This window comes from Culex quinquefasciatus, chromosome 3 (assembly GCF_015732765.1).
Source record: "Culex quinquefasciatus strain JHB chromosome 3, VPISU_Cqui_1.0_pri_paternal, whole genome shotgun sequence".
NCBI lineage: Eukaryota > Metazoa > Arthropoda > Insecta > Diptera > Culicidae > Culex > Culex quinquefasciatus.
This window is the reverse complement of record NC_051863.1, coordinates 140,389,940-140,408,412: the sequence shown is the minus strand read 5'-3', so window position 1 is coordinate 140,408,412 and position 18,473 is coordinate 140,389,940. Positions and strand designations below refer to the sequence as shown.

Genomic DNA, 18,473 nt, shown 5'->3' with positions numbered 1-18,473 from the left:
CGTGCATGCAATTTTTTGACGTTCGAGCAAATCAATATAAAAAGACCGCAGCTGGTGTACACAAATAGTGTATCTTGCTCTCATTAGTGCATTTTGCATCGAGTACGAATGAGATGCACTGTTTATTAGCAAACCAACTTCGCTCCTTACAAATTGTTGTACTCAAGTTGTGTAAATTTATCTCTAAAATTTGGTCTGCGAACTAACAAGTTTTTAAAAACAAGCCGAAATCCGTTTTAAACGCTTCGAGTCGGATTAGTTCTTTGCCTAAAGTCCGATTTCTTTAGATACTTTGGTATTTGGAAGTATATTGTGTAAAAAGCAACTTGATTCGTCAAATCTGCGAGTGTACGGAGTCATGAGTCGGCGAGGCTTTTGACCAAACCAGAAACATCTGCTTGTGCTGGTTCACCTGGTGAATAAAATCCAGCCGAGCAGTCGGATAACCTCGGGCAGGATAATCGGCAGCGGGAATCACAGAAACGTCGCTCTGGAACCGACCGACACGTACCTACACATGAACGCCCCACCAGGTTTCCACGCAAAGCAGCTACTTATCAACAAGGAGGATGCCACCAGCAACAACGCCCGTGGCCGCGGCCAATTAACCATCGGCTAGGAATTTAGAGTTGGCCTTCTTCTGCGCGCTGTCCACCATGAAGGAGTTTGGGTTGGAGGATTTTCAAAAGCAACAATCTTACGTCGGCTCAGGTAAGTTCCGGCTGAACGATTTACCTTGCTTACCACGACCACAAATCTATGAGAGCACCAGATTCTGTCCCGTCAGGATTAGTATCTTCCTGCATTCGATCATTTTTAATCCTGAAATGTACATTTGAAAATGTAAACAAACCTTTTTTTATCAAGAACTCAGTTTTACCTAATTCTACGAATCAGTTTATCATCAAACTTATTCTGGAATTACTTTGAATTACTTGCTGTTCAAACAGTTTCAAACACTTTTATTGACGAACGATCAACAGCGACCAAACTAAACTGAACTAGTTCGAACATGAACAGTTTGTGTTTTTGCCTCCTGTCATTAGCAAATGAAAATGACTTTGAAATTTACATTTAGCTAATTTTACATGAGTTTCAATTTTTACATGCTTTTTGAGCATTCAAATTCACAAAATAATTCACCGAAATTTCCCTTTAAATCTGTTTTCGAATTTACATCTGATTTAATTTTACATTTTGGCAGTTTAAGTGTTATACAGCAAATTACATTAATTTTCAAATTTACATCTAGCATGTTTACGTATGGAACATCGATTCAGTGACCTGTAAATTCACATTTTTTTTGTGTAGCTTCATAAGGGGTTGGGTTTGTGCTGGAGTCGGATTTGGGCAACTTTCGGAAAAAGATTTTGTCTGACTAAGTTGCCGGAAAAGTGTACGATCTACTCAACGATTACAACTTTGGCGGAGAGTTTGTGAACCATATGGTAAAGGCATTCACTTTACGGTGAAGTGTTCGTCGTGCAGCTGCACCAGTAGTACCAAGTTATGTGGACATCATTTGGCTTACTTTGCCCTGGATTTTACCCACATTTGAGCTGCCAAAGAAAGCCAATCCGAAGTTTACCAATTTTAATTGACAGAATCTAAACCAACAAAAAGGGAAAACAAACTGAGGAGCTCAAGAACAAAAAGGCTCGAAAATGTCGGTTCCTTTTGATGCGCTACAATTCCTTTGAGTTTCGTTGACGATTAAATTTTATACATATCATGTTTGTGATAATTGTTACTTTATTTCAATTGTATGAGCGAATCATTTTTCAACAGCTGATAATTTTGGATTTACGGCATATTTGCGAGAGAAGAGAAACGGAAGAGCGCACCAGGCAGAGTATTATTACTCTGCTTTGCGCGCTCTCTCGTTTCTATTCTCTCGCTATGCTCGTTACCTGCACTCGTTGCAGGCTGGCGCAGGCAAAAACAGTCTGAAGTGAAACGTTTGTGCGGCTGGTTGTTGTCTACGTTTTGTGCGCAGGTATAATTTTCAAACAAATCATTTGATTTACCAGATACTTTGTTTACATTTTTCTTTTTTATCATTTCAGCGCCGTGGAGAACTTGAACCAACGGAACAGCTGGTGCTGGAGGATTCGATCGACAATCTTGGTGGCAGCCGGCCGACAAAACAAAATCGAAGCGAACGCACGATTGGCATTAATCAAGGAAATCATTTGAATCATCAGATAAGTACACATATTTGAATGTTACATTCTACTCGATACTTTGTGATTTTTTTTTTCTTATTTTTTCAGGTTTGGACAACTTTGGCAGTATGATCAACCGAACAGAATCGGCAATCAACTAGAATTAAAGCCAAAAAAGTTTTAATATTATTGTTGTGAACCATCCGTCAAAAAGTGAACAATTCTGTAAAAAATAGGTAGGTAAAAAATGTAAGAAAAACTATAAAATACAATTTCAAAACTATTTCTCAAATAGTGGAACTGGGAGAAAATTATAGAATTAACCTCAAATAACCATGTTAAAACTATTTCTAAAATAGTAGCGCTCGGTAAAAATAGCAAGAAAAACCCTAAAAAACCATTTACGTACCATTTGTAAAACAGTAGCAGCAAGGTTAAAAATTGTAAGAAAAACCTTAAAATACCATTTAAAAACCATTTCTGAAACAGTAAAAACCGGAGGAAAAAGGTCGCTTCTACGCGAAAATTAACTTTATTTTTACCATTACACAAATGGTAATCTTACGAAACGTTGTTCGGAGATTTTTAAAGTTACCGTTGCTAACCACCCTCAATTCAGATGGTCGAACTTTATGAAAAATGGTTTGGTACCATTTCCGATATGGTATTTTTAAGGTTTTCCTACCATTTTTCAAATAGTGGTTACGATCTCTGAAATGGTGAGAAAACCATTTAACACAAAGTTTTTTTAAGGTTCTCGTTTATGCGGGTAGCGCGACTCTCGCACGTAAACAAAAAGACCCGGCCTTTTGAGGTTATGCAAAAAATCACCCTTTTTTGTAGATACAAATATCTTTTTCTTAGCATAACTTTTTAAATACTTTACTAAACAGAATAAATTTTAATAGGGTCTTATGGGACCCCAAAACAAATAGAATGAGGCTGACCCAGCCAAAATCGGTTCAGCCAGTTCTGAGAAAATCGTGTGGAAAAAAAAATCATGTCTACACACATCCCCACAGACATTTGTTCAGAATTTGATTCTGAGTCGATATGTATACGTGAAGGCATATCTAGAAGGTATATTTAAGAAGTTCAATTTTCGAGTGATTTTATAGCCTTGCCTCAGTGAGGTGAGGAAGGCAAAAAGCTTCGATGCAATTTTGTGAATCTTTCATAAGTACCGTACAACGGGGTGACTTTGATAGGTTTGCGATTTTTCCGCAAAATGAAGAGTACAATTAAAATACGTAAGGAATGGTTTAGAAACATACTGACCGTGGTAGAGAAGTGTTCAAAGTACCTCAAGAAGAATTTTTTATAAAATTTTGATGAGTTTAAAAAGTTAGTCAACTATAGTTAAGAAAATGTTGATGAAAGTCATTATTTTAAACTTCTCAAAGTGTCTTGATTTTCTCAATGAACATAATTTTTAATCGGAAAACGGAATGCATTTTCGAAATCTTTGGACAGGAGAAGGTTAAAAAAGTTTGTAAATAATAAATAATATGAGTTTTTGAAACACAATTAAAAAACATCTTCAAATTTATAGGCAATTTCAGTTGAACAAATTCCATGTAAAAAGTGAAAATTTGTGATTCGTGCTTCGAATTCAGTATAAAATGCAATATAAATCGATAATTTTTTAAACAAAACTAGTTTTAACAAATTTCAGGCAAAATTCCGACTTTTTAACAATTTTATCTAAAATTTATATGTATTTTGCTAAAAAGCTTATACACTTAGTTAACAAAATATAAACATTGATTTTTTTCTTAAAAACTATATTAACTACTTTAGTGATGGTATATTTAGCGTACAAATAAAGTTTGAACATCTTAAATTTTAACAAGAAAAACTATGACTATCAAAGTCACCCCGGAATTATAGCTAAGAATTTTTAACGCAACTATTTTTCAAAACATTATTGAAATTTTTTTTTCCGAAATAGTGCATGGACTTTGTGTGGCATTCCCCAGTACATGTTTTAAAAATCATAATCTTGAGAAAAACTTTACCTGTTGGAAAATATTCTAAAAACAAATTTAAATCCTATCAAAGTCACCCCGGTTTACGGTATTTGGAAATTAATTTAAATAAAAATAATTTAAATGTAACTTTCACAAAAAGCTAACTTAAATTTATAACAAATAAAGAAAAATCCAAGAAAATGCAAGAACTGTTTTGCACGTATACAAGTACTTAAATATTATCTCTCCTTCCACCCGTAGCGACCTATTCTGGCCGTATCGGACGGACCGTTCAAGCGGTATCTGCGCAAACACATCCCGATCCTGGGCATGAAGTTCTGGCCCACGTTCTGGTGCGTGGAGAGCCGGGCCCAGACGGTATTCGCGAGCATAATCAGGTCCAACATTATGCCCAACATCGAATACAGGCGGGAGGTGCTGGCCATGAAGGACGGTGGCCAAGTCGCGCTGGACTGGCTGGAGAGCAACTGCGATCCGGAGTCACCGCTGATAATAATTTTGCCCGGATTAACAGGTTTGTGGAGTGAAGGCCGCGCGTAATTAATCAACGACTAATCCCTCCCTACTAATCCAGGTGAATCCCAAGCCGAGTACATCAAGTGCCTGGTGACGGCGGCTAATCGCATCGGCATCCGGACGGTCGTGTTCAACAACCGGGGTCTCGGTGGGCTGGAGCTGAAGACCCCCCGGTTGTACTGTGCCTCCAACACGGACGATCTGGCCGAGGTGATCCATCACGTGAAGAAGACCAACCAGCACGTGAAGATTGGTGCCACCGGGATATCGATGGGAGGGCTGATCCTCGGCAACTATCTGGCCAACTACAGCGAGGAGTCCAAGTCGATTTTGACGGCGGCGCAAATCATCTCCGTTCCGTGGGATGTCAACAAGGGTGAGTGAGGGGGAGGGGAAGCAAAATTACAGGTCATGCTTGAGGAAACGCTCGCTAAGTGGCTGCCATGCCGAATTTTCTGGGCTGGGCTGGATGACGTACATACATACGCGTGCGAATTGATAGATTGCGTGCCAGCAACGTTTTCGTTTCCGTCAGGGTCGTCGTCGGCAGAGTTTTGGCGATAAGGTTTAATCTTGCGAAAGGCGCGGATTTTTGTTTTTTTTTGCCTGATATCGCTTTGGTTGTGAATGTGCGACTTAGTCATTCTTTTGTTTCGATTGGTATTTAGGGAAAATGCGGTGGTTTTTAATTCCAGTCTTGTATTGCTAATGAGTTCTCTTCTCAGTTTATATAAATTTAAGACCCATTATTCTGCCTTATTTTTGAAATTGTTCATGTTTAAATATTTTCGTTGTTTCTATTGAAAAAAAAAACTTTTTTGTATGGAGCGTGGACAATCACCAAACACTGTTATGAAAGCTCGCGATTCTGAAATTTGTATGGCCCGATCTAACACAGGAAAAAAAATTAAATTACCCGGCATGCCAATTTCAAAACATTGAAATTTCACGGCAAATTCACGGTTCTCTAAAATCTGCCTTATATTAACTCAAAAATGTGTTATTTGAGAATAATTGTTCACAGGATAAGTTACTGCAAAATTTAGCAATTGTTTATGATACTAAATTTGACCCCTGACACAAAATATTCATGACAATAAAATTATGAGCTCAATTTTGTGAAATTTTGCATAATTTTCATTAACAGGATTTACGATTCAGCTATCCTATTTTTTCTGAAATATTAGAAATTTAATTCGCAAAAATATCTTTAAAACCTTAAAACTCCTTAAATATTCTAAAAACAACTCACATCCTAAGCAATAAATTCACCAAAAGCAGAATCAGAAAAACAAAAGAACTAAAATTTGTTTGCTTATGGTTTTAGCAAAAGAGAAATTTGAGTATTGAGTTTAGGCAACATTTCATTTAGAATAGTGTTTTTAACAATTATTTTTGAAAATCCAGAAAATTAGAATTATTTGATATTTAATCGTTATTTTCATAAACTAAACAGGGATGATAATAGCTCAAACTACTCTGCGTTTTCTTTCTTTGCAGTTTTGAATCTCGTTTTTCAATTTATTGTTGAAGTTTGATATTATAAAGAAAAAATGTGCATAACCTGATTTAAATTTCATATTGTTTTATCCCTAGCATGTTACAACCAAAAAATATTTCGCTGGAGTTCCAAAATATCTGTAAATTTTTTGTGTGAATTGTTTGAATTAAAAATCTTAATTTTAATAAACTGAGGAGCAATATGACAGTCAATTATTTCGAATTTCACGGCATTTCGCGGTATTTATCAAATTTCACGGCCAAGGACGAATTTCATGGATTACGCGGCTTCCGTGAAATCGCGAGAAATCACTAGCTCTAGTAATGCCATTTGGCATTATTAGTTCTTCCATAAAAATCACTATACAATTTTGGCAGTAAATCAATATCTTGAGAACGGTCTGATCGATTGATATTATAGATATTTTTGAATTCAGAATCCAGGAAGAAAATGTTACACTTTAAAAAATGTTCCCAGATTTTATTAAAGTTGATCAAAATAAAATTGGGCAAAATCCTCATTCTTGAAACATATTTCATGGCAAAACATGCCATCTTTTGAGCATATTGTGATTTAAAGTGTTGCCAATTTCCATGGAAAACTTCGTGATTAATGTCGTCAAGTTGATTACTTTTTGAGATTTTAAATACAATTTTTAATCAAAAAGTATTTTCTAAACTTGCGATAAAGTGCACCATTTTTTAAATAATAAACTTTAGTAAGTGACTTTTTGTATAATAAGTGCTTTTTTCACCTGTAGAAGACATAATTAATTTTTTGTTTTAAAAATTTATGAGAAATGATTCTCAGAGTGCAAATTTTTTCTTTATATTTTCAAAACTACTTGTTCCCAAGAAATTGTCTTAATAAATTTGATTAGCATTTTTGTAAGAATTGGATGGAGATTTGTCTGGATGAATTTTTGTTGTAAAATATCACCCTAGTAACATTTTAGGTTTTAAGCAGACCAGAAAAGCCATTTTAGGTTGTATGCGGGTTTCCAGGACCTTAATAAAACCTGTAAAAATAAAAATGTTGCTAGGGCAGCCAGAGTCTCAGATAATTATACTTCTTTTTTCTTTTGAGAGATTTTGATAAAAAAATGAAAATTTTCGAAAACTTTGTAAAAAAATATGAGCACTTATTTCAATTCGAAACTTTTGTCAATTTTCGAAAACTATGTAAAAAAAAGAGCTTATTCCCGGTCGGCCATGTTTGTTTTTCAAAATTATTAAAATCATGATTTAGAATGCATCACTAAAAAAATTGTTTTCTACAGGTTGTTTGTAGAAGATTTTTACATACAGTGAATAATTTTTCATTAGAATTTACTATTTCTGGGCTCTGTATCCAGCAGGGAAGGTATTTGCCGATGGGCCTCCAAAAAGCTTTTTTAATTTATTTCCTTCCAGTTAAGGAATTTACTATAATCATGTATGGAGCACTTGTAGATATTTTACTAATGAACAACTTTGTAGAACATTGTTTTGTTCTTAACTGAATGCTGTTGACATTAGAGCGTAAACAAAAATCCCCTCACCATCGCGAGTGAGGGACGCCGATGGTGGCATTTTTAGACATTGTTTACGCTCTGGTGTCAACAGCATTCACTTTGGAACAAAACAATGTTCTACAATATTGTTCGTTTGTACAAAATCTACAATTGCTTCATACATAATTATAGTTAATTCTGTAACTGGAAGGTAATAAATCAAACGAGGGCTTCGCGATGGTTTTTAGCCATTTGCCATCCCTGGTATCCGGAACCATCATTAACAGTCATTAATCCAAAAGTGAATGACACCATCTACGACCTCAGGCGAAATTCCTGTATCTTATCAAGGCCGAAACTTTTTCTAGAGGCATAATGTTTACCAATCTGGCAACACTGCAAGAGATGTCGAGACTTCTATGGAAAATAAAGTAATTTTTTAAATCAAATACCCGGGCAGACGGTAATAACAAAATTCATGCCATTTCAATAACAAATGCTGTTAAAATAACGGAAAGTGTTATGGAATCTTCTTGAAAAATCAATTTTTGCATAAGGGTTTAATAATAGATTAGGTTATCATAACAAAATTTTTTATTAGTCTGATATTGGTTGAAAGCCAAAACAACTTTGGAATAAAAATTTTTGTTATGGAAGAATACCTCAAACTGTTATTGGGATGATCGGATTAGTTGTTAAAATAACACAAAATAATAACAAAGATTTGTTCAAAGAATAACTAAAAATGTTATTAGTCTGTTATTACAATAACAATCCAATAACAAAAAAATCATAACGACGAATAACAAATCTTGTTATAAATAACATAAAATGTTATTGGACCAGTATTTTCAATTATCAAAAAATGTTATTCCCAAGTTATTTCCGTCTGCTCGGGTATGGTATTTTTGAAAAAAATGGAAACAATCAGCATGGCTTTAACTATTTTAATTTTTACTCTATTTTTTCAGGATCGGACAGCATTGAACAGCCATACCTGAACAGTATGCTCGGCCGTCATTTGGCGGGAAGCTTGTGTCGGACTGTACGTAAGTACGACATCTTACGAGATAAAAAGTTCGATTGGGATATGGACCGAGTACTGAAGGTAGAGTATTTTTGAAGCCCTTTGATATCAATTATCTTGATCCTTTTTCTCGCTTCATTTTTAGAGCAAAACCATCAAGGAGTTCGACTCGCTGTTCACCTCGAAGCACTTTGGCTACAAAAACGTAGATGCGTACTACGCCCAAGCCACGTTGCACAATAAGCTCCACAAAATAAAAGTGCCTCTGCTGTGTCTCAGCGCCGCCGACGATCCGTTCCAGCCGCTGGATGCCATCCCGGTCAAGGCCGCGGCCAAGTCCTCGCACGTGGCGATCGTCATAACCGCCCGCGGGGGTCACATCGGCTTCCTGGAGGGCTGGTGGCCCGCCAACAAGGACCAGTACATGGGCCGACTGTTTAGCCAGTTCTTTGAGAAGACACTGTTTGATGAAAAGTCTGAGTTTTATCGCACCTCGCAGGTCATGATGGAGCACAACTTGCAGACGTCGACCTCGGTCCCGAACACGCCCGTTTATGGTTCGTCCAGCAGTCCCATCCGGAAGAAATCGATACCATTCTAATGGAATGTCGTTCGATCGCTGATCGAGGTTGATTGAGGGGCAGCTTCCTCGCGTGTGCACGTGTGCATGTGTTGCGTGTGTGCATGTGTGCGTGAGTGTGTGAAGCTGATAATCTTGTCCAAATCATCAATCAAATGCGATAGATTTTGTGATACGTTACAATTAAAGAAAAAATGAGAGAAAAGAAAATCACTAACATTGTTGTTACGGTTGAACCATAAATCAGAACAGGAATTCAATTAAGGTCTTAGACTCTCAAACAACGATTTTACATGCATGTTGTGGTTTTAAAACAAAATAATAATTTATTAACAAATTTTTATCGCGTTAAACAGTTGTCGATTATGGGACGACGAAAAGCTCTAGAATTTCTCGCCAACGTTATGCAACGCAAATTTCGAAGCTTTAAAGTAAATAGTCAACGCGAAACGATGCCTTTGTAAAGAAACAAGAAAAAAAGTTAGCGATAGGTCACGTTTGTTAAATTAAAAAAACACAGACTAGTCTAATTTGCGGTTGATTTTTAAATTCTTGACTCCTGATCAATATGTATGCAACAACGTTGCGAATAAACTACAAGTACTATTAGAAAAAAAAACTCTAGGCCATTTCTTCAACCGACAGTAACTTTACTAACAGAATATTTCCAAATCCTACTGTAAGTTCTATCATAGTCGTTGATTCTAATACCTGGAAGCACAATGCTAACGGTTAGTCTATTTGGGAACACAAACGTAGTGGAAGCAATACATTGTCATGTTAAGAATTTAACTTTACATTAAAACAAAAACAAAAGATTGAAGCAATAAACGGAATAGTTTTTATTCACATATCATAAAGTTTGAAACGTACGAGCCAGCAGACATGATCATCGCAAAAAACATCAAACAATGCAATAAAATTAAACAAACTCTAACATTTAAGTCTATTTTGTAACAATAAGAAAAAACAAACTAAATCTTAGCGGATGGTTGCTTCAGCAAACGTCCAACCAACAGCGATTTATCCCTAAACAACTTTAACTTAAAAATAACGTAAAACACCATTCTTAAAAAAAACTCTAAATAGTAATAAAATCGATTCCGAGCGAATCACACAGTTCTATCCGGTCAATTCTTTCAATCAGTTCCAAACTCACACTACAATATAGATACGTTGCTGACAAGATGGCGCACTAGAGAGTGTTCAAATTCAATTTAGGTTAAGGAAGAATACTCAAAGTTACAATTAAATTTAACACACAACACACACACACAAAATTACAAAAGTCGTTAGCAAGGAAAGATGCCGTAGCTTTTGGGCATTTTTCCACAGACAAATAAATGCAATTTTTCCGTAGGTTAGTTGGTTACCATTCTGTTACGAAAAAAAAGGAGCAACTGTGTTGCGTGCGCACTGTCGCACGACGAGTAAAGCGATGCTAATAAATTATAGTACAATCATTCCGTTGCCGAGATGGGTTGGGTTACTTTTCCGAAAGCCTGGTTCTTTTATATTCTTAAGTTTAATGTTTCTTTGGTTTGTTCCATTCTACTTGCAATTTAGAAAATAATTGGCCCCTTTACAAATAGCATTTTTGTCGATTTTAGACCGTTCATTTCTTTGAAGCTTTTCACGTTTTCACACAAATTTCTAGAACTCCACAGCTAAAGTTACGTAACCCCGAGCAGACGGAAATAACTTGGGAATAAAATTTTTTGATATTTGAAAATACTAGGCAAATAACATATTATGTTATTTATAACAAGATTTGTTATTCGTCGTTATGATTTTTTTTGTTATTGGATTGTTATTGTAATAACAGACTAATAACATCTTTAGTTATTCTTCGAACAAATCTTTGCTATTATTTTTTGTTATTTTAACAACTAGGGGAAATCTACCCTTTCCAATCAAACACCTATCTTCGTCATATGGAGAGTTTGATGCTCGATTAAAGCTCCAAAAATACTATTTGGGCTATAAACTTACCAGCAACAGCACCGCCTCGAGTAAGCACGCAAATGTATGCCACTTACTGGCCAAAAAGATCACATTTAATGCACTTTTGATCATAATTTGTATTTTGCGAGACCACTTCTCATCATTTAGTTGGCACACACAGTGACACACACGAGAATCCCTCAAACGCTTAATGAATATCGCCAAAATTAACTTTTCACTTTCGCTTACTTTTTCACGGCGCTTAAGATATGAAATTGCTTCCAACTACCGGCAACATGTTCTTTTGATCATTAGTAAGGCACTCACTTGAAGAATAATCCCGAAAAATGTAATAAATGAGCAAGCGCCATCAAAAAAACAAACGCGTTATGTCTTTTGACGTTTCAATTTTGACCACCCATTCCAAACGAAGGCTGAAGAAAACCGAGCGAGAGACGAAGGCAAAAAAGAACAAAGGCTGGCCGTCAACACCACCAGCAGCACAGCCAGCGATGCCAGGAAACTTTCCCTATAAATCCCACTTTTCGTGAGTGTTCGTTTGAACTGTCTGCGCAAATGGCAACACTCGACAGAGTGTTGGAAGAAAAAAGAACTAAGCCGATATTAGAAAAATGGGCGTGGCCCAATGCATTCGCCTCGATTAGAATACCCTTGGGAATTTTTTTTTGTTAAATGCTTGGTAAAGAAATAGAATAACTTTTAGTGAAAGTGAAAATAAACAGAAATGTTCACAAAAACTTGCTCTACTCGTTGGTGTACTTGGTTTTAGTAAAATTCAAGGGAGACTCTAGATTATCCAGCATCATTCAAACACGACCGCTTATTAGGATTAAAATGGGTAGATTTCCCCTAATCCGATCATTCTAATAACAGTTGAAGGTATTCTTCCATAACAAAAAATGTTATTCCAAAGTTGTTTTGGCTTTCAACACGGGTATGAATCTTCAAGCAATTTCAATATGGCGACTTGTATCAGAAGAAAGTGAGGCATTTTCGCTAGTTCTCACTGTTCTGTGTTCTGCGTGCACGTCCGCAAACATCGACCACACACATACTAACACAAAGCGCCACCATGAGGCAAAAGGTGATTACGAATATTTTTGGCACTTTCGTTAAAAATATGCGGTTTTGCAAAAACAAGTAACAAAACCCACTTTTAACAGTAGTTGGACTGTCAAACTTGAAATTCGTTGCTGATTTGGTCGAAAATTTGTTAAAAAATAATAATTTTTTAACAGCACCTCTTTTGGACGGACATTTCTGTTATCACCTTCTGGTTCCTTGGATTAACCATAGAGTTATCTAAGCCCGCTCTCACGCACACTAACACGCCATTTGTTTTGCTAGCGGGTACAAAATTTAACCTCAATCTTTTTCGTGTACGTACACGCAATACAAGCGTACGTAGATAACTCTATGGATAATTTCACTGTGTAATAAACAGGGCAGCTACCACCACGTGGCGCCACTGTTTCGAATGAGAAAATGATACAGGTTTTTCAGACGAGTTTCAATCCCGTGCTTTCAACCAATATTAGCCCAATAACAAATTTTGTTATGATAACATAAACTGTTATTGAACCCTTATGCAAAAATGGATTTTGCAAGAATATTCCATAATACTTTCTGTTATTTTAACAGTATTTGTTATTGAAATGACATGAATTTTGTTATTATTGTCTGCCGGAATCGTTTTGTCTTCAAGAATACAGCTATGTCAGCTTCAAATTTGTAAATCGATGTACAAATGTTGTTGTTATGTGTCTGTTTCAACTAAAACCAATCAAAAATATCAAAAAAACTGTGTTGAAACATGGCTGTCCCGATTCCCCCCAGAAGACGGGTATATGAATAGTTTAACGACTGTAAACATTTTTTACATTACCCAGTTAAGCATCGCTTGTAAAAATGCTTACGACTTTCAAAAACTTGTGAGATTACCAAGCAAAAAAAAAATTGATCTCAAGAAAAGTTGTCTTGTAATTCTAACCAATTTTCCCAAAAAAAAGTTAAGGTCTCACACACTAGGAATTTTGCCATCTGTTTCCATTGCGCTTTGTACAACCATTGTTGAGAGACTTCAACGAACGGAAACAACGAACACATCCTTGGTTGTTTCACAATTGATGAATGCATTGTTTATTTTTTCTTTTCTTTGCTCTCTTTATGTTTTAATGCCCGTAATAACTATAATTTCTCGCTTACTTTTTCAAAAGGTCCATGCCGCAATGATTTTGAAAATGTAAGCGAAATTTTCCAAATAATTTAAATTTTATATAAAAAGAGCTTTACATAGTTTTCACAAACCGCTGATTATAATTGAGTTCGGTTAAAAAATAAAATTTAATCATCCTGTCGTATGTTCTAAAATGTTTTCTTCCCGTCAATGAATCTATTTAAATAAGTTTTCAAGCGATTCCAGCTTCGACCAGACGCCTTGTTTGGCTAATTAAGGGCGAGCTAATTAAAACAGTCTGTTCAAGGCACTTTCCTCGCGCCAGCTAATACGTCTACAGTCTTTACGGAGAGCGAGACACTTCCTCACCTAGACGAATTCGGTGTTTGCTAATCTACCTCGCGACATCCATTTACAGAGGCACGACAGTCCGAGCTCAGTGGCGTACTGGGGCAAGGGGCAAGACACTTGAAATATTTCACCGGTACTTTTCCACGTTTGACAGCTGACGTATCAGCGCCATGTCGTGTCAGATACGCATAAATATACATCGAAAGAGGAGAGAGGAGGAGATAGAAGTGAAACTTCACTTCGTTTCGATTAGTGCATAATTTGGTGTTATCAACTTTTATCACTGTTTTCGTAATCGCCGTCGGCGCTAATCACGTCCAATTTGTGTGGATTTCGGTGGTCCGGTCCGGAGGGCTCTTCCTGAGGCCAAAAGTGGTACGGAACTCCCCGCGGTGAGCGCTACTCCGGAGTCGAGGTAGCAAAACCAAAGGGCACCACCATGATTCGTGTTTAGGAGGAAAGTGTGTAGAATTCGACCTTTAGACCTCCCTTCTTTGGGTGAAGCTGCTGCAGCTGACGACGACTAGGACTTGAGCGGGGATCGTGAACGCGGAATCATGTCCTTCAAGGATTTGGTGGAACCGGAATGCGGCGGGGCGAACCCGCTGATGAACCTGGGCCGCCAGGTGACCCGGGATGTCGCGTTCCAGGACGAGGGCTTTGTCGGCGGACGGTCGGCCTTCATCGGCAGCGACAACGACCTGGTAAAGGAGTTTATGGGCCAGATCGCTCCAGCTCCGCAGTCGTTCCGTATGGACGTACTGCTGAAGGAGATGCGGGATATCGACGCGCAGAACTTCCACCAGCGTCAAATCGTACCTGGACCGCCGGTCATCGAAGAGGTCAACCGTTCGGATATGGACTGGGCGAAGGAATTCGCCATCGATTCGATGGGAGCCAGCCACTCGGGACATCGCGCTGAAAGCAAACTCTCAAGTGTAGGTATTTCTCCCGACAGAGACAGGATTACCTTCTTTGAATGGCGCGTGATTAAGCGCTTTCTTTATCTCTGACCATAAATATTTTTTTCTTGTTATAAAAGGTTTGGTCCAACTCCCAGCTGGCTCCAATCGAGGAATCGTTCGGTGCTGGTCCAAGCAACATTCTGTATGCGAAGGATTTTTTCGACCTGAACGAACCGAAAAGCGAAGAGGAACAGAAGACCATACGCCAAGCCGCGGGGGAACTGGCCGAGGTTGCCTATGGCCATGATTCGGAAAAGTTGAACTACAGCGAGGTGAGTCATGTGGGATTTGCTATTTTGGATGATTGGTCACTGAATCATGGACATGACGTCGTGCGCTGTGTGAGGTGGTGGCCCGGTCTGAATGTAAACAAAGGAAGATCAAGTGAAACGTGTATGACGACCGCGTTTGCGTGGTGTTTGTGATGCAAGTGAAATTGAAAGTTGAATCAGGAATCGTGCCCAAAAAGATTCTAAAATGTTATCTCTTTTTACAGGTGTACTTAATTTGACAGTTTGCGAGTTTGACTCTACGTTACCTTAATGATATTTGACATTGAACTTACACGAAAACAAAAAAAAAAAACAAAATCAGAGAAACGTAAACCGCGTTAATGAAAAGGAATGGAATTTTTGGTGGTTTCAAAATTTATGAATGCTGTGTACGTTTTTCGAACTTCTTTTATGTTTCGATATGTTCCAGCAACAAACAAAATGAGCATGTTATGTACCCCAAATAAAAATGTTAACAAAACCTTTCAGTTTCTTCACTTCATGAACAATGTCGGCGAGGGTGGCATCAAGATCAACGACGGCCAGGTCAGCGGCGGTAACGTTTGGGCCAACGAGTTCGACCAGCTTGCCGCTGGGTCGTCCAAGGCGGCCGCCACGAAGGAGGAACCGGGCATCGCGGAGGACTGGGCCAAGGCGTTCGAGGACAGCAAGAAGGGCAACCAGGAGGCCACGGAGAACTACAACAAGCAGTTCTGGGAGCGCCTGCAGGACGAGTGGCGCTCGATTTCCGAGAACGAGAGCCAGCATCCGTGGCTGTCGGAGTTTTCCGAGTTTTACGACCCCTACAAGGAGTACAAGTTTGACGAGGAAAATCCAATGAGCAACGTGGAGAACGCGTTTGAGAAGGGCAAAGCCTTTCTGGCGCAGGGAGATATTCCGAGCGCGGTGTTGTGTTTTGAGGCGGCCGTAAAACAGGATCCGGAAAATCCGGAAATTTGGGAACTCCTTGGGTTTAGCCAGGCTGAGAACGAAAAAGATCCGAATGCAATCGCTGCGCTAAATAAGGCGTTGTCATTTAATCCGAATAACATGCCCGTGTTGATGGCACTGGCCGTTTCTTATACGAACGAAAGCATGCAGAACCAAGCGCTGAAGATGTTGGTCAAGTGGATGAAGTGTAATCCCAAGTACGAAGCGTTGGTTCCGCCGCAGATGCTTCAAGCGCAGGAATCACCTCTGGCCAGCTCGTTGATGGGCGGACCAAGTCTGCAAGATGTGCAAGATCTGTACATAAAGGCGGTGCAAACTTCCCCGAGCGAAATCGATGCAGATATTCAGGAAGCGCTGGGAGTGCTGTTCAACTTGAGTTCCGAGTACGATAAAGCGGTCGATTGCTTCCGGGCTGCCGTGCAGGTTCGTCCGAACAGCTCGAAGATTTGGAACCGCCTGGGGGCAAGTTTGGCCAACGGCAATCGTTCGGTTGAGGCCGTCGAGGCCTACCAACGCGCCTTGGACATCCAGCCCGGTTTTATACGCGCACGCTACAACGTTGGCATCATCTGTATCAATCTGAAAGCATACAAGGAAGCTGCCGAGCACCTGCTGACGGCCCTCAACCATCAGGCTTCGTCGATCGCCCGCTCGGGCATCAACGTTTCGTCGCCCGCAAACCAGATGTCCAGCACGATCTGGATCACGTTGCGCATGGTAATGTCACTCATGGGACGCCAGGACTTGCAGCAAGCTATCGATAACCGTGACCTGGACATTTTGAATCGCGAGTTTCCGATGAGTAACGATTAGAGGGAGGGAGGTAGAAAGAGATAGTGAGAGAGCGAGAATGGGTTTGTTTTATACATACAGGGAGGAAGATGAAAGGAGAAAGAGAGAGATGTTTTGTTTTATTTTTTTATTCACATAAAATACCGAAGGTGGGACCTTGTAAAAAAAAGAAAAGTAACATGAAGATGGTGAAGAAGAAAAACATTTATATTCGATCCAGTTAATTCTGACGAGCAATATCAAAATAAATAACAAAAAAAATGTGCGACGGTTGAGGAGAAGTGGGAGGATGAGAGATACATTTTCCTTTTTGTTTTAAACTGTAACATTGCTGGGTTTGATAAGGGTAAATAAAACAGGAGTACAAGAACAGGAGGTTTGTTGATTTATTTTGAAAGAAATCCATGAAAAAATAAGTGTTTCCTTTAGGCATTCTGATTTTAAGTTCAATTAGCTTCAATGATGACTACTCTCATGCAATCAAATTCTCTAATTACACAACTCGTCATTTTTGAAGTTGACGTCAGTAAACGCTTTAGTTTGGTCAAGGTATGATAGATTTGGGCTCTCTGAACACGCTCCAATCAACAGAATTGAATTTTAGTGCATTCACTGCAAACAGGGATGGAATAATCACAAAAAAATCAATTTCGCTAGCGAACTTTCTTCACCCGCGAAAGAGAGAGGAGGCAAATCACGCAAAAGAAAATCGCTCCCGAAATTCTCCAAGAAAATCAATCTGTGGATGATTTGTTTGTGAATTTCTTTGTCAGCACCACTTAAAAATATTTATTTCACTTTATTTACACACATTGTCTATCTACAAAATGTGTGTGGTCATTTTTCGACATGTGACGTTACTCTTGCAAGTGTAGTAGTGAAAAAGATGTTCCGCCGAATAATCAAGATGATGATTTTTTTAGATTCCTTTTACCAATCTTTCGTGCGCGAGAGAGGAGAGCCATGCTCCCTTCGGATTTTTTCTATTGATGAACGTCCAATGATTTTCTTTTGAAGATGATTATTCCATCGCTGACTGCCAATAAATAATATCGTAAATTTCGGGAATAAATACTATGGAATCACTTTAAGCAACCATGCGTACCCCCTATTTTTTGCTACCCTCATAGATAATCCTGGGTTTGCATGGTTGCTCAAGATGAATCCATATCGTTTTACCCGAAATTTACAATTTTATTCATTGTCAGGGAATTCACTAAAATTCAATTTGGTCGATTATAGCGTGTTCAGGGAACCCAAATCTATCATAACTCGACGAAACTGAAGCGTTTACTGACATCAACTTCAAAAATGTGGAGTTGTGTTACGCACGTTTTACCGTATTTCAGGACAATAATTACTGATACCTTCCCAAGTAACCAAACAGCACTAAAACAAGTCAGATTGCAGCACTAGAAGCGCTTTGCCAGCTGTGGCTTACAGCTAAGTTGTGTTGACATCTGCACTTAATGCGCTTTTACAGCTGATAAGCAACCGGTTTTGGACTTTATATTTCTGATTTCCAACTAGCCTCTACTGTTGTTGATCCAACCCTGCACAAATGATCATTTTTTGACATTTTGTGCAGGGTTGGATCAACAACAGTAGAGGCTAGCTGGAAATCAGAAATATAAAGTCCAAAACCGGTTGCTTATCAGCTGTAAAAGCGCATTTAGTGCAGATGTCAAAACAACTTAGCTGTAAGCCACAGCTGGTAAAGCGCTTCTAG

General features: G+C 38.4%; 2 protein-coding genes across 4 annotated transcripts in view; both read left to right on the top strand.

Moving 5' to 3' along the window:
• Window positions 1-10,547, top strand: part of LOC6033581 (phospholipase ABHD3) — a 32,984-nt gene extending 22,437 nt beyond the window's left edge. For all 3 annotated transcript variants that reach the window (XM_038262870.1, XM_038262869.1, XM_038262868.1), the window contains exons 3-6: window positions 4,397-4,670; window positions 4,731-5,048; window positions 8,637-8,773; window positions 8,838-10,547. In XM_038262870.1, the coding sequence (XP_038118798.1) occupies window positions 4,397-4,670; window positions 4,731-5,048; window positions 8,637-8,773; window positions 8,838-9,293 (1,185 nt within the window). In that variant the 3' untranslated portion in view covers window positions 9,294-10,547. The remainder of the gene's footprint in view (window positions 1-4,396; window positions 4,671-4,730; window positions 5,049-8,636; window positions 8,774-8,837) is intronic.
• Window positions 10,548-13,955: 3,408 nt separating this feature from the next.
• LOC6033582 (peroxisomal targeting signal 1 receptor) lies at window positions 13,956-17,116 on the top strand. The gene is made up of 3 exons (XM_038263400.1): window positions 13,956-14,702; window positions 14,807-15,001; window positions 15,491-17,116. Exons 1-3 carry the CDS (start codon window positions 14,322-14,324, stop codon window positions 16,763-16,765), a joined length of 1,851 nt encoding a protein of 616 aa, XP_038119328.1. The 5' UTR covers window positions 13,956-14,321; the 3' UTR covers window positions 16,766-17,116.
• Window positions 17,117-18,473: the final 1,357 nt, after the last annotated feature.

Bases quoted from the DNA above. Each gene is read 5' to 3' on its own strand.
- LOC6033582 (XM_038263400.1), top strand. From the start codon at position 14,322: ATGTCCTTCAAGGATTTGGTGGAACCGGAATGCGGCGGGGCGAACCCG. The intron at 14,703-14,806 runs GTAGGTATTTCT...TTGTTATAAAAG, and splicing joins CTGAAAGCAAACTCTCAAGT to GTTTGGTCCAACTCCCAGCT. The intron at 15,002-15,490 runs GTGAGTCATGTG...AAAACCTTTCAG, and splicing joins AAAAGTTGAACTACAGCGAG to TTTCTTCACTTCATGAACAA.